The sequence below is a fragment of the Salminus brasiliensis genome, chromosome 8, assembly GCF_030463535.1.
Source record: "Salminus brasiliensis chromosome 8, fSalBra1.hap2, whole genome shotgun sequence".
Classification (NCBI taxonomy): Eukaryota; Metazoa; Chordata; class Actinopteri; order Characiformes; family Bryconidae; genus Salminus; species Salminus brasiliensis.
Genome location: NC_132885.1, coordinates 4377686 through 4400937, shown reverse-complemented (window position 1 = coordinate 4400937; position 23252 = coordinate 4377686). Strand labels below are relative to the sequence as shown.

The window sequence follows — 23252 nt, the reverse complement described above, 5'->3', positions numbered from 1 at the left end:
AAGTTTCCCCCGTTATTAAGTTATTCGCCCCAAACCCATGTGACCAGGGCTTTAAGCACTGATTTACCAAAACAAGGGCTGGATGATAACTATATATAACACTAGACTCCCATGAGGAGAGCTTTGGAGATGGTTAATGAATGCAGGGATAGGAATGTTATTAGTGTTTATTTTAATATTAGTGTTTTACTGTATAAATAAACACTAAAAACCAGATAATTTTAATGTCTCACTTTCTCATTTTTACAGACGCCTAACCCTTTTGCACAGTATTCTTAATGTAAGACACCAAAAGTCAATGTACCTTCAACTCTCAGGTTGGCTGATGTTTTGGAGTTTGCCACTTGGTAGGTATACTCTCCAATATCCTGTGGTCTGGTGATAACAATAACAAGGCGTCTTACAGCACCAATCTGTTCACTCCTGACATTGTCATTGAAGGTAACAGGTTGACCATCTTTAAGCCAGGTCCCCTCAGCAGCAGGGTTAGCAACTTCACACTCCAGCACAGCAGTCTGAGACTCTGCAACAGTTAAATCCTGCAGGGGTCTGTTTATGGCACCACCTGTTGAAAGAAAACGCAATCTGAGGAAGCATCTTCACAAGTCCTTGGCTCTTAGAATAAACAGTTTTAACATTTTGCTCAAATGAACTTGGGTAAAACAAATTATCTGACCTGATACTGTAAGTGTTGCACTTGATGTCTTCTCTCCAGCTGCAAAAGCGTAAGGGCCCTCCTCGTCTTTCATGGCATTGACGACAGTGAGACTATACTTCTTGCCCTTCGACTCAATCTTATACTGAGGACCAGCTTTAAGGGGTTGATTCTTAAAGGTCCAGAAGGCATCAATCCCAGTGTGAGATAACTCAACCTCAAAAGTGACATTTTGGGTCTCGGTACAAACACGATCCTCCATGTGCTTTATGATGCTGACCTCTGAAAGAAGCAAAAGGTCACGTCAATTTTACAGTTACAGTATACATGTATGTATAACATATGTAGCTGTTCATGTTTTTACATGTGATACAAGATATATTGGTTATTTCTACATTATACAGCTGGGTTTGAGGACCTCTTGGCACATAAGAATTCTCAAATGCCCACCCAGCACCAGATATCATATGGATGTTGGTTTTTTGGGATAAATCTGGTTGGCCCATTATGGACTTTATATATCCCCAAAAGAGATGTTGGAAATTGGGCTGTGTCTGGCCTGTCTGTTTTTGCCCAAATTTAGCCCAAAGTGGACATCTTTTTCAGACCACATATAACCCTAATACATCTATGAAAATAATTTGATGAAAACATTGTGTACAAACCCAATTTCTGAACATGCTGCTGTTCAAAAACATAACATTTTGGCATCTTGAAAAAAAACAAAGGGATGTGTGAAACTACGCCACCCAGTGCCTCACTTTTAACATGGACACAGAGGGATATCTTTTTTTAGATGCCTTTTCAACTGTCTGAAAAAGACAGCTATTCACCTTTCACTTTTTAGCCATTTTTATCAACGCTATTAAGACGTCATGTATAGTTGTCTTTTCAACTGGTTTTGCTGGGTGGTTAAGAATTCTCCTGCATCTCTAACATGAGAATCATTGTGCAAAACAACAATGGGCATCATTTACCAACATCTTCTAAAGAAATGTTGTCAGAATGTCAGAATTTTCTCAAAACGGCACGAATGGGTTTTCAGAAGAAATTTCTACATAAGAAAAGGTTGGTGAATAAGGCCCAATGCTCTTTATCCATTATTTGGGTGTGTACTAGACATGGACAGATCAGTGTTTTGGATTTTCATGAAGTGAAGTTTACTTTGAAATTTTTGAAATGTACTTTGCTTTTTGGAACCAACACATTTAAAACATTGTTGAACGTGAACATACTCACAGATACTCACAGTACTGGGTTGAGTGGTTCACTCTCGAAAGGGCTATCAGGTTATTAGTGTCTTTACTCTCTCTCTCTCTCTCTACTATATATATATATTCTTTACTCTCTCTCTCTCTCTCTACTATATATATATATATATATATATATATATATATGTATATATTTGGTTGTTCATATTCTATAAATGGGTTTTAGTCAGATACGATAAAAAAGACTGACTTTATTGGGTTTCTGCAGTATGTTTTGGAACTGCAGCATGCTGTAATGCTCTGGCAACTCGCAACTCGCGACATATGGATCATATGATCGGCCGATCGCATATTAGGTCTGAAAATCAGCCAATAACAATACACAGCCAATCAATCCTTCACTCTCTAGCATGTACCATACATATGTTGCAAAAGTACTTACTCTCAACAGAAAGCTTGCATGATGTATCAACTTTGCCAACAACCAGTTTATACTGTCCTTCATCAGAAGCAAAGGTCCTGTTCAGTACCAAGCGTTGCTTAGATCCCTTAGCAACCATTTGGACTCGCTCACTAGCTGTCAGCAGCTTGTCATTATGGTACCATTTCACAGAGCTAACATCAGCAGCTGAAATCTTGGCTTCGAGTACAGCCTTTGTACCTTCCACTGTACTGACGTCCTTCAGGGGTATAATAATATTGATTGCTGTGGGAGAAAGAGGCAGAGGGTATTATAACGAATGTAAGCTTATTTTCATTTAACATTCTATATAACAACTGAAACCAGTGCTGACAGAGACTTACTTTGAACAGAGAGTTTTCCTGTGGTGGAAATGTCCTGAACAGGCACAACAAAGGAGTACGCTGCAGCATCATCCTTGTTGACATTTTCGATAAGGAGCTTGTGTACAAGCTTGTCGATTACAATATGAATTCTATCAGTAGCTGAGATGGGTTGACCATTTTTCATCCAAGTTCCCTCCACATTCTCCTGAGAGAATCGCACCTCCAGCTGGGCGATATCACCTTCACAGACAGTCAGGTCAGAGAGGCCTTGCATCAGCGTAACTGGGCGCACTGTAACAAGAAGAGGGAAGACCATTGCTTAAGTCCTAACTCCTAGACATTACACATGCTTCCTAGTAGATTAGTAGGATGCAGAATTGTAAGGCATATTTTATCATTTACAGCTTCAACTTACGTTTCATCTTCAGGGAGGCACTTGTCTTTAGATCGCCCACTTTGAAAGTGTATTTGCCCTGATCCTCTTTCTTCACATCTTTTACAGACAGGCTATGGCGACCACGACGTGAGGTGACGACGTATTTGAGGCTGGGAGTGATCTCTTTGTTCTCGAAGTACCAGGTGCCCTCAGCATCCTCGCGGGATAAGACGCACTCAAACTCTCCAGCGTACGTCTCGGGCACTTCGATACTCTCCAGATTCTTCACGATTTCAAGCGGTGCACCTACAGAAAATCCCATTGTTTATTTATCAAACTGTTCCTACATTCAGATCTGTCAGTTCAGTCATTATTTCCTTCTTGGAATAAACAAAACACATTAAATCATAAGGCTTACCTTCAACATGAAGTTTAGCAGATGTTCTAATGTGATCGTCCTCAACAACAGCACAAGTGTACTCAGCATCATCCTCCATGGCTATGATCAGCACAGACAGGAAGTGCACCTTTCTGTCAGAGTGCATCCTGTACTTGTCTCCAGAGAAAATCTCTGCATTGTTCTTCAGCCATTTGACCTTGACAAAAGGCTCATTTGTCTCACATTCAAAGGTCACCATGGTGTCCTTCTCTTTGGCATATACGTCCTCCACTTGCTGTGTGAAGCTTATAACTTGCTTGGCTGAAGAAAAACATAATTCAGTAAATATTACGTTTTGGTAAAAAACACAGAAGCAGGTGAAGCGGGAGTCTCAATAACAACATACGTACCTTGTACCAACAAGAAGGCATGACTTGAAGTCTCTCCTGCAATATTAATGGCTTTTACCATGATGCTAGCAGAGTCTTCAGCTGAGACATCTCTAACTACCAATTCACAAACATGGTCTTCAGGCCAATACCAGTAAACACGGTCCGATTTTTCCAGCAAGATTCCATTCTTGAACCACTGGCATTCTGGATCTGGTTTCCCAACAACTCTGCAGCGGAAGTGCACCTCATCGCCTAGGGCAACTGTCTGGCTCTGAATTCGTTCTAGGATCCTGGGCGCCTCCATGCTGGGAGATAGAGTCACTTTCTCAGGTCTGATGGTAGGAATTGTAAGTTTGCGTTCCTCTTCCATCTTCTTCCTTTCAGACTCAGGTATCTCTTTGGTCCAGTGCAGAAGCTCCTCCTTTCTCTTCCTCAACATATCTTCATAAGACTCATCCTTCTTGCGAGATTTAAACTCTACTGAAGAGATGGCCTCATAGTAACCCTCTTCTGTTCTGCGTTTGAATTTGCTTCTCAATTCCTCTGTCTCTTCTGTAGACCTCTCATGAACAACTCTTTCAGCTCTCTTCAGTTTGACGACCTCTTTGGCCTGTGATGGTTCAGCAGGCTTGTCCACTTTAACAACATCAAAGGCCACTCTGCCATGCTCAGGTCCAGGACCCTCTGGAGGCTTTATCTCAGGGGCACGTCGCAGAACTGTCCTAAAGTCTTCCCTCTGTTTGATCTCTAGCTTCACTGTGTGCTCAGCAGTGCCCTCGGGGTTCTCAGCCAAGACCTTCACATCTCCTGAATCATAAGACTTACAATCTACGATCTCAAGATAGTGAATGCCATCATACTGTAGTCTAAATCTTTTGCTTTTGCGAATAAGCTGTCCATTGAGGTACCAGTTGACTTTTGGGGTTGGGTAGCCAGTTACTCTACAGCGGTATTTTGCAGTTTCCCCCTCCAGTACTCTGTTAGGTTCTGGAAGCAGGACGATCTCAGGTTTAGTTTTCTCTGATGTGTCATCTCCAGTAACTCCTGAGGGACCTCCCTCATGAGCAATGCGCTCCATTTCGTCTATTCTCTGTCCCCTCCTACCCTCTGGCAACTGACTTTCCTCAACGAGACTCTTCTCGTCTTTCACAATCAGAGTAGCGGAGGTCTGGTCAACACCAAATTTGTTAGTAGCTCTGCAAGTGATGATGCCACTGTCTCTTGAATAAGCAACCTCATAATCAAGGCTGCAGTACCCAAACTCATTAACCATACGTAGTCTGTTAGCAGCTGCCAGAGGTTTCCCATCGTGCAACCACTCAACAATCATCGTGGGGTCACCAATAGGGGTCAGTCTACACTCAAAGTGCACAGGGCCAAATTGCTTGAGCCTGACTGAAGTCAGTTTCTTTTTGAAGTGAGGCTTCTGCTGCTTCTCCTTGTCATAAAGGTCACCCTCCTCCCATTGTTCCTGACCATAGCGGAGATGCAGTGGCTCCAACTCTGGTGCAGCAATTTCCTTAGCCTTGTAAGTTCCCTTGGGGATGATTAGCCTCCTTTCTGGTTCGGGTTCAGCAAACTCCACCTCAACGTTGACTCTGCAGCGTGTGGTATCTCGGCCGGCTTTGTTGATGGCCGTGGCTGTGTACCATGCGCTATCAGTTCCAGTGGTTTGGGGGATCTTGAAATGTGCCTCTCCCTTAGCCCCCTCAATCCTGAAAAATAATATCATTGATGTAGTTACGAATGTGCAGACGCCTTCAGTAAGGGAAAATACAGATTAACACAGATTTTAAAGCCAACATTTTTAAGAAGGGGCACTCACTTAATGTGAGGGTACTTGTGAGGAGAGATGATGTCACTGTTCTTCAGCCAGACAATATCAGGGAGAGGGTTTCCAATGGCTTTGACAGCCAACTCAACCAGAGTTCCTTCCTTGACGCTAACGTTCTTCAGCTTCTCGATGAATTGTGGTCTAACTAAGTTTTCCTTGGCTGTAAATCAAACAAGAAAATAGATTGCAATGATTTAGTGGGCTGTTCAAAGCTTAATTATTTTAAAAAACATATAACACAAAGAATGTAGCATAATTTAAACATATAGAGACAGTAAGGGAACTGGATGTTACCTTCTACAGTGAGAGTCATAGAAACAGAAGTTTTTCCAGCTCTGTTTTGCGCAACGACTGTCCATTCTCCAGAGTCATGAGACATTGCAGGAACCACGATCAGAGACTGTGTTCCATCTTCCTTCACCACAATTTTGTGGGTATAGTCATTAACCACTTGTTGCCCTTTATTAAGCAACAACAACAAAAAAAATCAGTTTTTGACTTCTCATCAAATTCTGTCAAATTAAATATACACACATAGAACTAAACTAAACGAATCAAACTAATTACCATTGTGGAACCAGAAGGTGTCGGGCATGGGTCTGCCAACAACCTTCAAATCAAATCTTGCAGTCTGTCCTTCAGAGCATCTAAAAGAGGATGGCTTCATGACGAACACAGGTTTGTAAAGTCTTTCCAGCTGGGTCTCATCCGTCTCATCCAGCCTGCGAGCAGGGGAGCGACCAGGGGAACGGCTGACAGAACGTGCAGGGGAACGTCCGGGAGAGAGGCTAGTGGAGCGTGCAGACATTGGAGATTCAGACCTAAAATAGGAATTGATAAGCTCATTATATAAACACATAATAATAAACAGACACTGATTCAATCGTTTTGTGGTATCCTATAACTGATTATGGTATTATAAAAACACAAACTTACTGTACTCGTCTCACTGCCTCTGCCTGAGGATAGTACGGTTGAGCAGAAGCTGCAGACTCCACATAGAGTTTTCCAGAGCTGACTGCATTGCCCTTCATGTTACTTGATAAAGCTGTATAGACTCCTTCATCTTCTGGCAGGACCACAGGAAGACGCAGACTGGCTCGACCGTCCTGAAGAACCTCCATCTGATAACGGCCTCCATGTTTGATGCGCTTACCATCTTTGTACCATGCAATCTGTTAAGAAATTAGAAGGGGCATAAAGGTTATGAACCTCAATGTTTGCAATGCCTATGATTGCTATAATACAAAGGGAATGGGGTTAGGGAAATCAAGGAATCAAGGAAAATAACATATGTAGCTGATAATGAGCTGTTTCCATCTAAATGATGGCATGCAACATATTTTATATTGCAGAAAAAAGACTGAAAAATGTTGGACATAGCAAATATTGAATAACTCTAAAAAAGGAAGTTTAATTGAGGCTATTTAACAACTAAAAAATGCATTTGCCAAAATGTGATCTAATCTAAAATCTAATCATATCTAATCATATTCAATTAAGGAATGTGCCAAACCATTTTTTGCCCTTGATCTGAATAAAGTCTTAAATTATTATGTATCAGGTGGTATAAGTTTAAGTTTAAGTTTAAGTTTCAAGTTTATTTGTCATTTGCACAACATGTCAGGACATTTATGCATTGAAATGCTTGTGATGAGGTTTATGCTCTACAGGAGGACAAACTGTATACATACTTAACATATTACAAATAAAGTTATATATAAAAAAGTATATTAAATAAATACAAAATATACACAAAATACAGAATATACAAAGACAGAATGGATCTGTAGAAATTCTTGATATGTACATTTATGAGACAGGTATAGTCTGAAAGAGAGTGGAGCATCAATATAAATATGTATGTTTATGCCTATTCCTGTTGTATAAAGTGACTTAGTGATGTTGTCTATAGCAGTGATATATATATAGTATTAATAATAAAGTGACCGAGTGCAGTGGTGTTGGTGAAAGGTTCACATCTTGTTCAGGAACCTGATGGCTTGTGGGTAGAAACTGTTCATTAGCTGGTTTGTTCTGGCCTGTGTATAATCCAGTCTGAACATTTCAAATACTTTTATTTATTTATTTATTTTTAAATTATTTAAATGTTATTACATTCCTTTCCAAATAAGGGTCTGCAATATGGTAAAAAAAATATATTATATCACTATATTTTAAAGACATTTTAACGATATGCAATATTAACTGTGATATACACAGTCACTGACAAAGTTCATCAGTAGCAGCAGATTCTTAAAAACTACCATTGGAATCCTCTCCTGTACTGAGCACAGTGCTTTTTATCTCAATGTGCTGCGCTTCATCTAATTAAACAGTCCTAATTGCACTGTTTGTAATGAAACTAGTTAGTTAATCAGTGTTCGTCAAGCCCAAAAGATCTCTATGATCTGCTTAGAAAAACCTATTGTTTATCATGTTAACACAACAGATTCTAATGGACCTAAATCTAATGTTCTGTAAAAGTCTCATGAACTGTATATATCCAAAATAAATATTTTATAAGCATATACGTGTGTGTTGTTTGAATCTCATTTCCTCAAAACCTTGTGTCTCCAAAATGTCAACTTTGGGCTCCTTTGCCCATTTAAACTATTGTAATTTGACTGATTGGGTGATTGGGCCTTAAAATGCTTCACTAAAGGCAGGGGGTTCTGTTCAGCGCATGCTTCATTCTTCCTCCTCCAGACATTCTGCTGATCCATAGACCCAAAAAGGTCCAGTTCTGTTTCATACCTCCACCGAACAGAACCCCAGAACTCACATGAGGATGGCTGGACATCATTCCTATATTGCATAATAATAGTCAAGTGTCCCTGTACTGAGGGACATGCCTGAGGGATTGTTCAGAAGGAACTGATGTAGTCTAATTCACTCTAAATAGGCATGACTGTAAAGAGGCTCGACACCTTTATGTCAATGTTGCTAACATCCTCCTAAAACAACACCCAGCTTAGTTATTTTCACACCCATTCCATTTGGTAGCAGCACTGCCCTGGCCTGGTCTACAGGTCTATTCCCTGGCTGGGAAAGCCCACCACTCTACACCAATAAAGGTCTTCAGGTCCTTGGAAGTCGATACAATAAAATATTGTCATATTGCCCACCAATAATTCCAAATAAGGGAAGATATGTACAATTGTCGATTACTCTGAAATGCCAAGTAACATCAACATACAAATTGATGTAGGCTGTGTTTACAGCTTTACATTCTGAACTGGTGGGTTCTGTTTTTTGACCTCTGCTTTTTTTGCAAGTTACTGTGATATAGTGTTTATCACTCACTAATGATCCAATATTTAGATTTTAAAGTAAAAGACTAGATGGCACTACATCTCAAGTGACATACTGTGCAACATACAGTCAAAACAGTGGTATTTAAAATTCCAAAATCATCATTAAAATCATTCCTTATAAACTCCACAGGCTGCTTGTTAGCTACTGAAAAAGGCCTCACTGCTGCAAGTTGAGGGCAAGTGGAAAACGTCTGTTTTCGGCACTTCTGATAGATTGAAAAATTGATCAAAGGAAATAAACTGGGACAGCCTTATTCTGTTCTTTTGGAGCAGATCAGGACATCCATAGTTTCCATTGTTGTCATTAAATTAGGCATTATTAACAGTGCAACAGACCACAATACTGAGGACCTAGAATGCCGTATTTAAAATTTGGGCCTTCTGAAATATTGCACCCAGCTACCTCAGCTTACAGCTTATTAACTGCGTCAGGGCACTGACCAGTGCGCTTTGCATTCATCTACAATGAGAAACGAGCTTTAATTTCATGTGAAGTGACAACAGAGATAGGACCTTATTAAGTAAAAGTATTCAGTACCTTTGGTACGGGATTTCCTTCCATTTTGCAGTGGAAAGTCACACCCATTCCCTCCATGATTCTGTAGCTTTTGACAGCTGTGCTGATTGAGGATTTGATAGCCTCATGTTCAGCCACAGTCACCATTTCCTCTCCATCTTCAATCACCAGCTCCCGGTAGGTAATCTTCAGAATCCTGATCTCAATCTCTTGAATTATTCTCTGCTCAATGGCAGAGATTTGGAATTCCTGATGATGATAAAGATAAATGTGAGTGATCATGTGTTGTGATTGTTGTAAACATGCAAGATTCTTTTTTTTTTAATTGAATAAAACACCAAAAACAGCTTTACCTTCTCTGTTATGAAAGTCTGCATCAGCTGTGCTTGCTGGGCCATCCTCCTTTGCATATCATATTCACTAACAACCACAGGGGGCACTTCCGCCACTCTGGACTCCTCCACTGCAGTGGTTACTAATGTTTTATATGTCACTTCTTGTGTTTTCATGTAAGCATCGTATTCCTCTGTAAAATGACACATTCATATCATTAGTTGATTCATAAAACTGGCCTCTTTCCTATGGCTTTAGAGAATCCTCGTATGATATCAATGATCACTGACCTTCCTCAAGGAGGTTTGTGGAGGCAGATACTTCTCCATGCTGATTTCTGGCAGAGATGGTGTACTCTCCAGCATCATCAGCAAATGTCATGGAAATCTCCAGTTTGCATTCTCCCGTGTCCTTATTGTAGGCTACCCTATATCTGAGGGTAGTAAAACATGAGTGTGTATGAGTTGTGATTCTCTGCATTGCTGCATACATTTGATCTAAAAATGTGATCAGATACTTTTCGCCAATCCTGAAACTAGTTAAAGAGAAGAGAATTAAATTAATGATATAAAATATTATCATTTTTTAAATTAATTTATTCAGCAAAATATTTAAATTTCTTTGTCAGAAAAAAAACATGTTTTAAAAACTAGTGTTGACAGAATTTTAGCTCATTCCTCCTACAAAACTGGCTTGTTTAATGAACTTCAGTCTAGAGCTGGACAATATGGCAATATTTTATCATATTGTGATTAATTTTGTTATCGTGGTACAGAGTATGCCTTTATGAGTGTATCACGAATATGGTCAGTGCTTAAAGAACACTGATTAACAGCATGTTTCTTTACAAAGAGTGTCAGTAATCAGTCTTACTTAAATCAATAGAGTGCAGCATATTTCTAACAAATCACGGTACTCAGTATGGAGTATTTTGATAGCACTTAAAATTTAAAAAATAAGGGAGCGTAAAAATTTTATGCTGTTGGTACATTTTGTCTACATGACAAAATATTGCAAAAATATCATAAAAGTCTTTCCATATCGCCCAGCTCTACTTCGGTTATTTTAACTTCTCCTGCTTCAACTACTTTATAGACTTAGCTTAGGGTCATCGTCATGCTGCATGACCAACTTATGGTTAAGCTTCAATACACAAACAGATACCCTGACATTTCCCTGATGGTTGATACAGTATATCAACACTAACAATATTCAATGAATTAGTGGCCTGTAGGTTCTTAGATATTACTCTGGGGTTCTTTGTGACGTCCTGTAATATTATTTTTCTCTTGAAGTGATATTTGCTGGATGACTATTCCTTGCGAGAGTAACAGCGGTGATGAATTCCCTTAATTTGTATATCATCTGACTCACAGTGGAATGCTTGTGGCCATAATCTTTAAAAATAGTGAGCCTCAATAACTCAATAACTTATTTTTCTAAAGTACTCAGCAATTTTATTTGTCCCTTCACTCCAAAACATGTGGTACAGACCCAAGTTTATGGTCTGAAAATATGAGAGGTGCTAAACTTACACCTCATTACCATCCTCTTGACTGAAACACCTTGACTGAAATAACTTTTACTGGTTCACATAGTTTCTTTTTCTGACAAAGATATTTAAAGTTGGATAATTTTGCTCAATAAATAAAAGCGAAAAAATGAAATGAATAAAAATGAAAGTTTTTGCATAATTTGTTCAATTTGATTCTCTAGATTTAGGTATTTTGTAAAGATCTAATCTCGTTACAGGTCTATGCTTGTATTGTATGAACTCAAGACAGATGAAGATCAGGAGATCTAGGAGATCAGAACACCAGGTACCTATATCCAGTAGTGAGTGGGACACCATTCTTCTTCCAGTAGATGTGAGGTTTGGGGCTGCCTCCAATCTGGCAGCTGAAGACAATGCAGCCACCTTCTACCAGTTTCTGGGTGGTTGGCTTCCTTACAAAGAAAGGAGCCACAGCTGCTCCGGATTCTACAGTCTCGACAGCGCTGACCTCTGACACCGCCGCTTCTTTAGTCTCAACAACGGTCCTACAGGAAGTGTTACAGTTGATTAGGGATGCACAGCGGATGATGCTAATTATTTTTGTTCTTTACGTGACTTTGGTACTTACTGTTTCTCCACAGTAACCTCTTCTCGGCTCTCAATCTCCTCAGACACTGTAGGGGGGAGAAGAGGTTGAATACGATGATTAGGGTAAGCTTATTAAAAATAGAGTAAACTACAAAGCAAGCTTGACTCATCATAATTTCCAGCCAAAAAGGATTTATGCTTCATGGAGGGCTACCTTTAACAAGGAGATAGCAGGAGGTGCTGACAGTTCCAGCTTCACTCGTAGCAGTGCAAGTGAAACGGCCACTGTCCTCAGCGAAGGCCTCACGTATCACTAAGCGGGCATAGCTTTTCTCATATGTGATCTGGAAGTCAATGGAGCTCTCGATCCTGTAGTCTTCCCTGAACCACATGATACCAGGGGCAGGATAGCCTGAGATCTGGCACTCCAAAGTTACAGACTCTCCTTCAGTAACGGTCATGTTCTTCAATCCCTGAATGAGAGAAGGCAAGAGAATTCTGCTGGATAGGATGTTCACCACTGGACACAAATAGGAAGGCGGGCAGTTTTAATAGATCATTTTGCTGGATCATTTACTAATACATACATTTACTTTGAATTTATGTATTTACATTAAAACACAACTTACATATGCAAATTATATAATGCAAATATAGTGAAAATAAGGATGGTTGTAGATTGACTGCAGCTTTACTGAACCCTACAGATTGTGCATTAGCTACTGCAATTATTTACAATTTATTTCATAAACACTACAGATCAAAAGTTTCAGAACACCCCCAATATTTCCGTATTCCAATGGAAATGCAGCATGGCCCTCACAAGCCTGCTTTTCTTGTTTCACCATCTTAACACTTGACTTTTGTTATTGCCAGTTCACCTGCAGAAGTCAAACCTGCAGCTCTAGGTCTGCTCTTCACAGCTGAAACTGAGACATGGTCCAGTATTAAGCTGCTGAGCTATGATGAGTTGTCGTGAGCCGCCTCAGAAATGTGTCTTCTGATGCAATTGTGGATTTGAGTCTGTCAGACCTCTTCATACATATACTTTTAATGTTCAGTAATATGCACATTTACTTTAAATCTTTGTATTTACTCTAAACATACATAAGTTAACTCAAATATACAAGTTTTTTATACAAGATAGTTACAAAAAAATATGCACTGAAAATATGGATGGTTCTGGATGGGCTGTATGCAGCTCTCTTGTTCCGTTTTCAAGAGTTTTCTGACTCTTGGTTTAGGAGACTGTCCTCATCACATGCTGGCTTTATCTGGATGTTTTCTAAAGGAAAGAGCTCCACTGATAGGAGTTACATTTTTACATTTATGGCATTTAGCAGATGCTCTTATCCAGAGCGACTTACGAGGTTACTCGTATTACAGAGGAGGGCCAATGTAGTGTTAGGAGTCTTGCCCAAGGACTCTTATTGGTGTAGCGCAGCACAGTCACCCAGACAAGGAATCGAACCCCAGTCTCCCATGTGGTGTAGCAGCTCACTGGCAGGTAGTGGTGTTATCTGTTGCACCACACCAACCACTATTATTGAGTTACTGGGTTACTGTGCTCTATCTGTGGTTCTGTGTGCAGGGTCTATTTCTAGTCATTATAGGAGCAGTCTGAGCATGCAGTGTTGGGTAAATACTGTGGTTGAGAGTGCTGTAACACATTTTTTGCATCAATTATCAGATTGATTTACCTCCATTGACCTGCTTACTAGGAAACGCAGCTTTTTTATCATTAACATTATTTTTTCATTTTTCCTCAAAAGCTCTGCCAGTTTACTGCTTACCTTTGTACCATTTCAGGTTATATAACCTTAAATGGACTTGAAGCGCTAATTCAATGTCAATAAAACAGAAAGAAATAGGGTTGTTCTAAAACTTTTGACCAGTAGTGTACTACATGTTCTTTGTTTTGCTTTGTCTCGGAGAGTCTGCAATGTCCAACCGGCTGCAAAATGAATGCACCAGTTGGAATTTTAAATGGGTTACTGTGCAAACCAATGCACAGTGAACTTGCACATACTTACAGCAACAATGGTTGGAGGTGTAACTGGCTCTATGGCAGCTGAAGGGACTGCTGCTGTCTCAAGAACCTGGAAGGTGTAAACAAATGTGTTGGTTACATCCAGATCATTGGTGTCAGGCACCTGAGTTAGCAGTGGGAGATTTGTTAAAGGATAATGTTACAAGGGAAGAAGATGTTCTTGGAGTGCACAAACAGAACGTCAAGTAATGTGATTAGAGGAAGCAGGTAGGTGTCAAGTAGAAATCCCCAGTTAACCAGGTAAAATCTGTAAGAAAAGGTGTTAGAGCTGGACTAGGTGATCAAACAGGTGACTAAATGACCAGAAAAGAAAAAAAGAAAGAAAGAAAAAGGAACGAACAGCCACTCACTCGTGAGATTAATGGCAAACATTAGCTCGGGCCGGCAAGCATCACCAGTCTACAAACCTGTGTCTCCCATTCCCCTGTATATGAAGCGCCTATCTGTCTCTGTAACTCTGTGTCGAAATGTAAGTGATATTTTTCAGTAGTGTCCCTAAACGGAGGAGGGGTCGGCTCTGGAGTCACTCTCGTCTCCACAACCTTAAAAGCTGGAGGCTTGACGGGCTTGATGATCTTTTGAGTGGCAGAAGTAGAAGAGAACTCTTTCTGTAGAGTGGCAATAGCAGAGCCTGCTATTGAAACCTGACCAACCCAAGGAGAGCAGCGTTACCACCACATATCGGAACAACATGGTTTTTTATTGCTTGATTAGCCACTCTACATGGAAAACATCTATGAAAAAGATGACTTTTAGAAGTTTATGGGATGGAAAAGGTAATGGGAAAATGGAAAATGGAAAGGTTAGATGATTCGTTCTTCAGCATTATTATGTGGCTAGAAAATATGGTGGATATTTGTTTATGATGGACTACGGATTGTAGATTACATGATGTGATTAGGTTATATGATGAAGAGTTAGGCCTAATAGATATGGGCTTTATATATGTTATGTGTCAGTCAAATTTACTGTAGTTTCTTAAAGCTGTTTGTCAGGCAAGCAGTATATACCCATATTTCATATTTGGGGCATAGTTATCATATCATAAATGGTAATCAAAATCAAACAAATGCATTTAAATCTTTGTTTAGATTCAACAATCTTAGCATAAAATCATGCATTTCCCAAGAATATCTTAATCAGCACTGTGTCAATTCTGTCTATAGAGTTTAAAGATATTGATTTTAATATTGCAGTCATTTTGGGTTTTCACTGCTTGCTTGACACTACTCAAGCTTACCTCATAGCTATGTTCAGGCTTAGGGACAGTAATTTTTGAAACTGTGAAATGTGGAACTGGGGATGGGGCAAGTCCAGTATCCACGTGGGGCCTAACCTCAGTAGTTCTTTGGATCTATCACAAATCAAGAGAAAATGAGTTGACGTCTACAAAAGACATCATCTTCAATGGCAGAAAAGTGTGGGCTGTCACAGACACATGAAAGACTTCTAACCTGGGTGATCTGAACAGTTTGATCGGAGGTGGCACTCGACGCGACACTGGGAATTTGCAACACCTCCGTTTTACTTGTCACATGCTGCTTAGCAGACAGAGTTTCCTTCTGCTGTTTTATTTCTGTTTCTTCTTCGGCCGCGACACTTTCAACATGCCCGGGCTTTCGCACGCGAGCCTGATCCACTGCGGCAAGAACCGTAGCCACCGCTCCGGCCCTTTTCCCATCACCCTGGCAAGAACAAGCGGCCATCGTAATCTAGCACATACACAGAAGTCACGTCCTTGGGAAAAGATGTAAACAAACTCAGACAGCGTGGGTTGGTTAAAACGGCAGGATTTCAATAACACGCCAGTTTCAAACTGAAGCCAGGTGGTGAAGGAGTGTTCCTGGTGTTAGAAAGCATGGTGAATAATGATAAATCATAGACAGTACCAAGGTAGGAATCGGAGACAGTGCCACAGTCACACGAGGGAAAGTCATATCTGATTAATAGTCAATACCCCTATGGAAATCTGATATATGACAATATATACATTTAAGATATATTACATATATTAGAATATATATAACTGTCTTATATTCAACATACATCTGTCAAATACTGAAATATAGGTTACCTATATGCCAACTTTAAATATAGGACATATATGTTGGCTATATACAAATACAGCTGATATTTACCTGTATATTTGCTAATTATATGCACATATATGTTTTTGATTTACCTATCAATCAAAAATATATTGTCAAAAACCTTGCATCTCTATTTTTGTTTTTCACTTTTTGACATAACATGAATGGCAATTTATCTTTATATTGTGTCCAAATTTCATGAAGACTGGACCAATAGAAATTCTCCAAAATTACTTCCATTGAAAGTTACCTCCTCTAGTGACATTTTGGAGATACACAGTTTTTGCATATAGTATGCATATATATCCAATAGTTGATACTTACATATATGTACCCATGAAATATATGACATATATATGTCCAGTTCTTTCTAATATATGTCAAATATATGGCCAAGTACCAGATTTCCAGAAAGTAACTGCCTTAATTTTATGCATCATATTCAGTAGATTTTCCACTGTTTTCCATAATTAACAAGAGGCTCTAAAACACAGTAAAACACAAGCACACTACAGTGTACCTCAAAAGACGTAAGTGTCGGATCCATTCGCAGTGATGTTAGGTGAAAGTGTTGGACTTCAACTCATACAAAGTGCTCTTAGTGAAACACGGTGAATGTGGTCAGAGTGAATTTGTAAATTTCAGCTACCTGCTTCTGTAAGTTAATGGTCTGCGATGTTACTGTACTTGTTGTGGTCTCGGTCACAGTGGACTGCTCAAGAACTGCCGTGGACAAAACCTATGCCAAGGGATTGGTTTGTTATGCCCAGAAGGAAACTAATAATTATCTTAGTTTTCAACATAAACAAAATGATAGGTCAGTTAATTGCTAGAAAAAAAGCAAAACACATTTTTTATACTTATTTTTTACTTATTTTTATATAGTTTTACTGATGCAGTTGGATAACATATGTAAAATAGATGTATCAGATCTCAACCCTGGAAATGAGGTCAAACTAACACTGAGGTGCCACAACTGCAATAATAACAATTCAGGATTTTCTTGTGATTCAGTGATTTAAAAAAAAAGTGAAGAAAAGTAATGGATGAAAAATGAAATTCTGAAAAAGTCTAAATGGAATTTGACTTTGTGAACATGAATGGAGGCACAACATGCAGATGTGGGTAGAAAATAGCTATATTTACTCAAATAATAATACTAATTTAATAATAATAAAATGGACTCATATTCAAATATGTGATCAAGAGAAACTATCCTATGTTTCACTCCATTACATTTACATACACCTCCTACATTAAATAGGCATAATTTTATTTTAGATCAAAAGTTTCCTCAAAAGAGAAGTAATATATTTCTATGGCAACACATGCTAAATGCAGCTCAAATCCAGTGAGATGTTTTTACTTTTTACTTTTTTTTTTTTACTTTTTTTTATGTCATTATTATATAATATTTAGGGTGTCTCAATTTGTTTTTTTGTACCCCCTGATCTGATCCGAGTCTCTAAACACTGAATATTAGCTCATTCAGATCTGATCTTTGTGTGTGTATAAATAATCCATCCCCACAGTTAGGTCAGACGAGCTGCTGATTAATGGGATCAGTAAAATCCTTTATTTTCAGTCTCAGTTTCTATAATCAGACTTTCTGGACTGACTGATTTAGTTTAGTCGAGACTTTTCTTAAAATGATGTTTTATAGTGTTTAATATCTTATAATCCAGTCTGATCTCCTCTCTCCTCACCAATCAGCTCCCAGCTCCTTTACAACACTGCAGTCTGATCACTTCCTGTAGTGGTACACACTCTGGACTGGTATCTGTGGTTGTTGTTGGTCTACTGGTGTGTAATAACTGGTTTATAGTGGGTGAATGTGCTGTGTGTGTGATTGGGGTTTCTATAGCGTGTGTGCATTAGCATTAGCGTTAGCCTCCACTCGGTTCTGAATGGGTTCTTCAGTGCTGGTTTATAAACAGAGAAAGGCGAGCACCGGTTCTGCGGTTCTCCCGCTGGTAAGACAGAGCGTTTCAGTGAGAGTTTTATAAAGGGTCAGATATTATGGTCTGTTTTCAGGTTCCACTGTAAAATAGCTCCACACTGCAGAACCTCAACTCCTTTATTTACCTTCTGAGAATGTCCGGCAATTATCATGTCTGTTCATGGTACTTTGAGGACACCAGATGGCGCTCTGAACACCGCGGTTAAAATAAAGACTCGGAACTGGATTAGGATTAAAGTAGCCAATACCCAATCCATTCAAATATGCACTGGATCGCATTGTGACATGTCTAAAACTAATAATTGGCTTGCTTTTTAAAATAAACAAAATTATTTTACATTATTTTACCACATAAATGTCTTTCTCTTGAATTTTTTATTCAAGCTGTGTTTTGCCAGACTACTTTTACTTCTGAGAGTCATTATAGCAGTGAAGTAAAAATACTCCCTTAATCATGGTTTTAAGCCATTCTACCCACCTCTGAAAAAAAAATAATAATAAAAAATGGACGTAAACAAATGGATGTCGGATGAGTGACCACACCACTGAATGACCAAACTACCTGCTCGGTCGGAGGTGCGAGAAGGACAGTAGCAGGGCTGCTCTCTACACTGTGAGGCTCTGCTGAGCCAGGGAAAGGCTCGCGAATACGAGCCTGGTCCACTGCTGCCACCACGGTGGCAACAGCAACAGATTTGTCATCCATGCTTTGCTGTTCCTTTACCGCACATGCAGGTTAGGGTGCAAGATAAAAGTCAGTGATTGATCATGTAGCAATTCTTTAGCATTGCAGGTAGAGACATATGCATCATTGGAAATACAAATGACTATATTTGAGTTGGCTCGAACCCTGTTCAGATGAAAAGCCAATATAGACAACCCAGACTGAACAACAAATAGCAACCAACTCTACTCCTTTCCATACATGCGAAGCAATTCCCCAAAGCAAAGTGTCCTAGAAAAGTGTCTTACCTCTTTGACAACAGCGCCACTGACTTGTTGCTGCATGGCGATGGAGCCCTCCCAGCGCTGCTCTGTGTGTATCTGTGTAGACGTCTGGACCTTGGCTACTCCAGCTGCCATGCTGGCTACATAGCTGGACTCAGATACGTAGCCTGCTTGTTTCCACGGAGGCAGGACCTCGGCACTGGGTGTGACCTGTTTGCGGGTCAACACTGGGGACTTGACTGGTCTGATGGGTGATACAGACAGTCTGGTGGAGGGTGATACAGCTCTGAAAACAAACAAGGGGTAAACGTCTCAAATGCCATAATAGCAAACATGGGGAACGTCCGTCGCCCATCGAACATCACCATCATGAGTGTGTTCAGTGGCGGGTCACAGTTCAACTCTTCCCTAACTATCCTCAGTAACACTACGATCAAATCCTCACAGCAATGCCCCAGAATCTAGAAAGAAACGTTCCCTGGACATTACTGGGACAGGTCCAAAAGTATTGGGACACCTGCTCATTCTTTGCTTCTTCTGAAATCAAGGGTATTAAAAAGAGTTGCTGTCTCTACTGACCAGGGAAGAAGACTTTCTACTAGATTCTGGAGCATTGCTGTGAGGATTTGATTGCATCTATTTATCTCTTATGCTCTAATCCTAAGTGTAAACACAGTCATAGAGTTGGGTTAGAACTAGACTAGGTAAAATTCAAGAGGTAAGATACCTGACAGGAGTAGGCGTGGGTGCCTTCACATGCCTCACAGGAGAGGGGGACTGGTGACGAGTAGTTGAAACTTTAGTCAGAAGAGATGGAGGGGACTTGGAGGTTGGTTTCGGGGGAACACGAGGAGGTGTCTTATGGGCCAGCTGTTGAGTCATAATACCTCCCTCTACGTGCATTTGCATAGCTGTGGACTCAAAGTGAGCCTCCATTCTCTGGGAATGGGAAAAAACACACGGTCAGCAGAGCAATCTCACTGCGATCTTGTGGAAATTTGGATAAAGGATGATGGATTACCTTTTCCACTCTGGTTTGACGAGCTTGTGAAATCTGAGTGGTTGAAATAACTGTCTTTGTTTTCTTAGCAGGCACAGCTTCCTCCTCACCTGTGCAGACGTTACGTTTAGTTCAGACACTAGTTAAGATCTCCAGATATAATTTTTAGTAATAAAAAATAATCATAAAATGTACCTTGAACCAGCAGTTCAGCAGTAGAGGTGGCACGTCCACTGCTGTTAGATGCATTAACAGAGTACGTTCCAGAGTCTTCAGGGAAGGCCTCTGCAATCAACAAGCTGTAAAGGTCTCCATCCTGAACGATCTGAAAGTCAGCGGAGCTCTGAATCTCAGCTCCCTCTCTGTAGAACTTCACCACAGGTGTAGGGATTCCTGTTACACGAACATCCAGTCGCACTCGGCTTCCTTGTCTCACGGTCATGCTTTGTAGTCTTTGAATGAAGTTGGGTGGCGCAGTTTCCGCTGAAAGGGATTGATCAAACATGATCAATGAATTACACATACAGTGGCATGAAAGTTTGGTGTACACTTATGTTACTGTGAATAGTTAAGCATTTCCAAAAGACATGACGCAAAGGAAAATGGCCCAAAGCAAGGGTCTGGGCACCCTGCATGGTTGTAATTACCATTATCATTACTTAACACAGTTTATAGACACTGTTTGTTGCAGCTAAGGGTCTTTCCATTATCTATCCACAGATTTCTGATGATGTTTAAGGCAAGGGACTGTGAGGGCCACTAGCGGTAGTCCGTTGCCGATGTTGCAATGTGTTTAGGATTATTATCCTGCTAGTTTTTATGTCCCTTAAAAAAAAACTGGGACAAAATTTTAATGGTAAGGCTGGTAATGCAGGAAAGGCTAACTTCTGATGACTCTTCTGTGAAGGTCATAGTTGTGCTGCACAGTAGAATAGTGCACCACCACTCCAGAGGCTCGCAGTATCGCTGTTCCTGTTTCTTTTTTTAATTACGTTATGAACCAAAGACTCCTAAGCATCCTGAAAACGCTTTGCTAGGCATCACATATTATAATTTTTAGAGTGAATGCAGCTGCTTAGAGGAGCCCACCAGGATAATATTTCTGATATTAAGTCAAAATGGATTTAAAGATCTTTTCTATTATGTGCAGGCATGTTTATTCCTGATTAACCAATTATATTCTGATGGCTAATTCTGGCTTTTATAGATTTAACAGCATGGCAGACATTACAACTGCAGCTCAGATGGATGAGGCACATTAACACAGAGGTTTTACAGAGGTTTTTAATTTAAAAGAATAATTAAATTAATCCTTTCAGAGGAAACATGTTCATTTATGTCAAGTACTGGGACTTCTTTGTTTTTGACAGTAAATGTAATTATTCTTCTGTCAAATAATAGATATTTTAATACCACACTGATAATATATTAACATTAATATAACCATGTTTACGTTGTTTATGTTGTTGTGCTTGACCAAACATCTTTTGCTTTTATTATTAGTATCCATAGCTCAGATTTTCCATGCATTTAGGTACCCATACAGGCACGGAGTGTTGGTAATTAACATGCATGAGCTCATTAACATGTCAATTTTGATTGAATTCAGTCCTGAGAGCATTAGTGAGGCCAGGTGAGGTACTGGATGGAGTTCCATCACTACAGAGAAAGCAGATCCACTGTTTTGCTGCCCAATGCTTGGGGGCTTTATACTCCTCTAGCCTACCATTGGCATTGAGCATGGCACTCACCTGAAGATAGCTAAATTAATTCATTAGAACGGACGTCTGGTAGGACTGCACTTATCAATTACATCCATAAAGGGTTAATCTACCAACTATTTTAATCTTCTTAAGTGTATTGATTAATCTAACGCAGGATGCAAGTGTTTCTTAGCCAGCTGTGTTTTACTGCATCTTTAGTTCATACACAAGAGTGAGGTTGTATCTGGAGTCAGTTCCTGTTTCATCTCTCAACATGATAACCAAAGAAGAGTCAAAGCCAAAGACTGTAAACCAAAAAAATACACACAAGCAAACTATATACTGTAAAACCTTAAACCTGCAAGCACAGCATTTCTTCACATTCACTTCATCTTGTACAGCAACTCAGAGCCTACTTACAGAGTATTATAAATAGCAGTCCTTAATCCCTTCTGGACATGATACTGCTCTTTATCTTTGACAGCATATCCAATTTTTATTGGCAGAGCCTCCATTTAAACTAGTAATATAATTAAAAGCCTGAACTGCACACCTAATCCCTGCCTCTCCTGTTACAACACTTGCCAACAGTTAAAAGCTGTGCCAATCAGGGTGAAATACACTACATTTGCATCACCAGAAAGGACATTTTTGGTACTTTGGGTGGGAAAAACAGTCATCCAAACTGTTAAAAATACATGCAGAAATGTACACACTGTTCTAACATTGATTACCTAATTATCTAAACCCAACACGAGTCCTGGAGGAACCTCTGTCCTGCTCTCTGATTAGCTGATTAGCTGGATCATGTGTTTTGGAGGCTGGATTGACACTACAATGTGCAGGACAGAGGGTCCTCCAGGACTAGTGTTGGGTCTAAAAGATCTAAAAGATCAATAAGCTTTACAGTAACCTCACACTGCACAACCACTGTCTATGCAAGCATAATAAAAAGTCCTTCAAACTGAAACACCATAGCTCAAGCAAGTTAACGCAAGCTAAAGGTGCCCAAGGCCTTTACAAATGACATGAATTGTCTGTTACCTGTAACCAGCAGTTCGGCTGTGCTAGTGGCTTGTCCAGCGCCATTGGTGGCTCTCACAGAAAATCTTCCGCTGTGTGCGGCTGTCACGGCGGGGATCCTCAGAACAGCGCGGCCTTCGCTGAACGAGATCTGAGCGCCGGGCAGAGCGGCAGCTGAAAGAACCTGGCCATCACGAAACCAGCTCACCTCAGGAACTGGAGTACCTGGAAGCGAGAGGACCTTTTCAGCTGGAGTTGTGGTTCTTTTATTAACATCAGTTACTAGCAATGTAATTAGCAATGTAATTGTAATGTAATGTAATTGTAAACCGATAAATACTGGTTATAATATTAAAATAAGATTGCAGGTTGGGAAATGAGGAATTTTCACTTCCTTTTAAACTGTACATGATTATTATGAAATTATGAGCTGGGTCTCTGAGCTCTCATTTTACATTTCACCAGCCATGTAAGGAGATGCATAAGCTTGGAAAGCTTCCTTACCACTAACTTGAGCTTCGAACGTTGCAGCACTACCCTCAAGTGCCACAACGCTCTGAAGCGGTTGTGTAAACGTTGGCGCCTGTGTAGTCAT

At 39.9% G+C, this 23252-nt stretch overlaps 1 protein-coding gene across 1 annotated transcript in view; it reads right to left on the bottom strand.

Moving 5' to 3' along the window:
* ttn.2 (titin, tandem duplicate 2) overlaps positions 1 to 23252 on the bottom strand; it is a 184343-nt gene extending 161091 nt beyond the window's left edge. The window contains 29 exon segments of the mRNA XM_072684995.1: positions 305 to 565; positions 677 to 937; positions 2309 to 2572; positions 2671 to 2943; positions 3068 to 3334; positions 3447 to 3728; positions 3818 to 5514; positions 5625 to 5793; positions 5928 to 6092; positions 6201 to 6454; positions 6570 to 6808; positions 9489 to 9716; positions 9821 to 9993; positions 10091 to 10233; positions 11625 to 11840; positions 11924 to 11969; positions 12098 to 12356; positions 13917 to 13982; positions 14341 to 14577; positions 15174 to 15287; positions 15388 to 15618; positions 16673 to 16778; positions 18544 to 18701; positions 18956 to 19217; positions 19659 to 19870; positions 19953 to 20041; positions 20127 to 20414; positions 22679 to 22882; positions 23162 to 23252. Of these exon segments, the coding sequence (XP_072541096.1) occupies positions 305 to 565; positions 677 to 937; positions 2309 to 2572; positions 2671 to 2943; positions 3068 to 3334; positions 3447 to 3728; positions 3818 to 5514; positions 5625 to 5793; positions 5928 to 6092; positions 6201 to 6454; positions 6570 to 6808; positions 9489 to 9716; positions 9821 to 9993; positions 10091 to 10233; positions 11625 to 11840; positions 11924 to 11969; positions 12098 to 12356; positions 13917 to 13982; positions 14341 to 14577; positions 15174 to 15287; positions 15388 to 15618; positions 16673 to 16778; positions 18544 to 18701; positions 18956 to 19217; positions 19659 to 19870; positions 19953 to 20041; positions 20127 to 20414; positions 22679 to 22882; positions 23162 to 23252 (7255 nt within the window).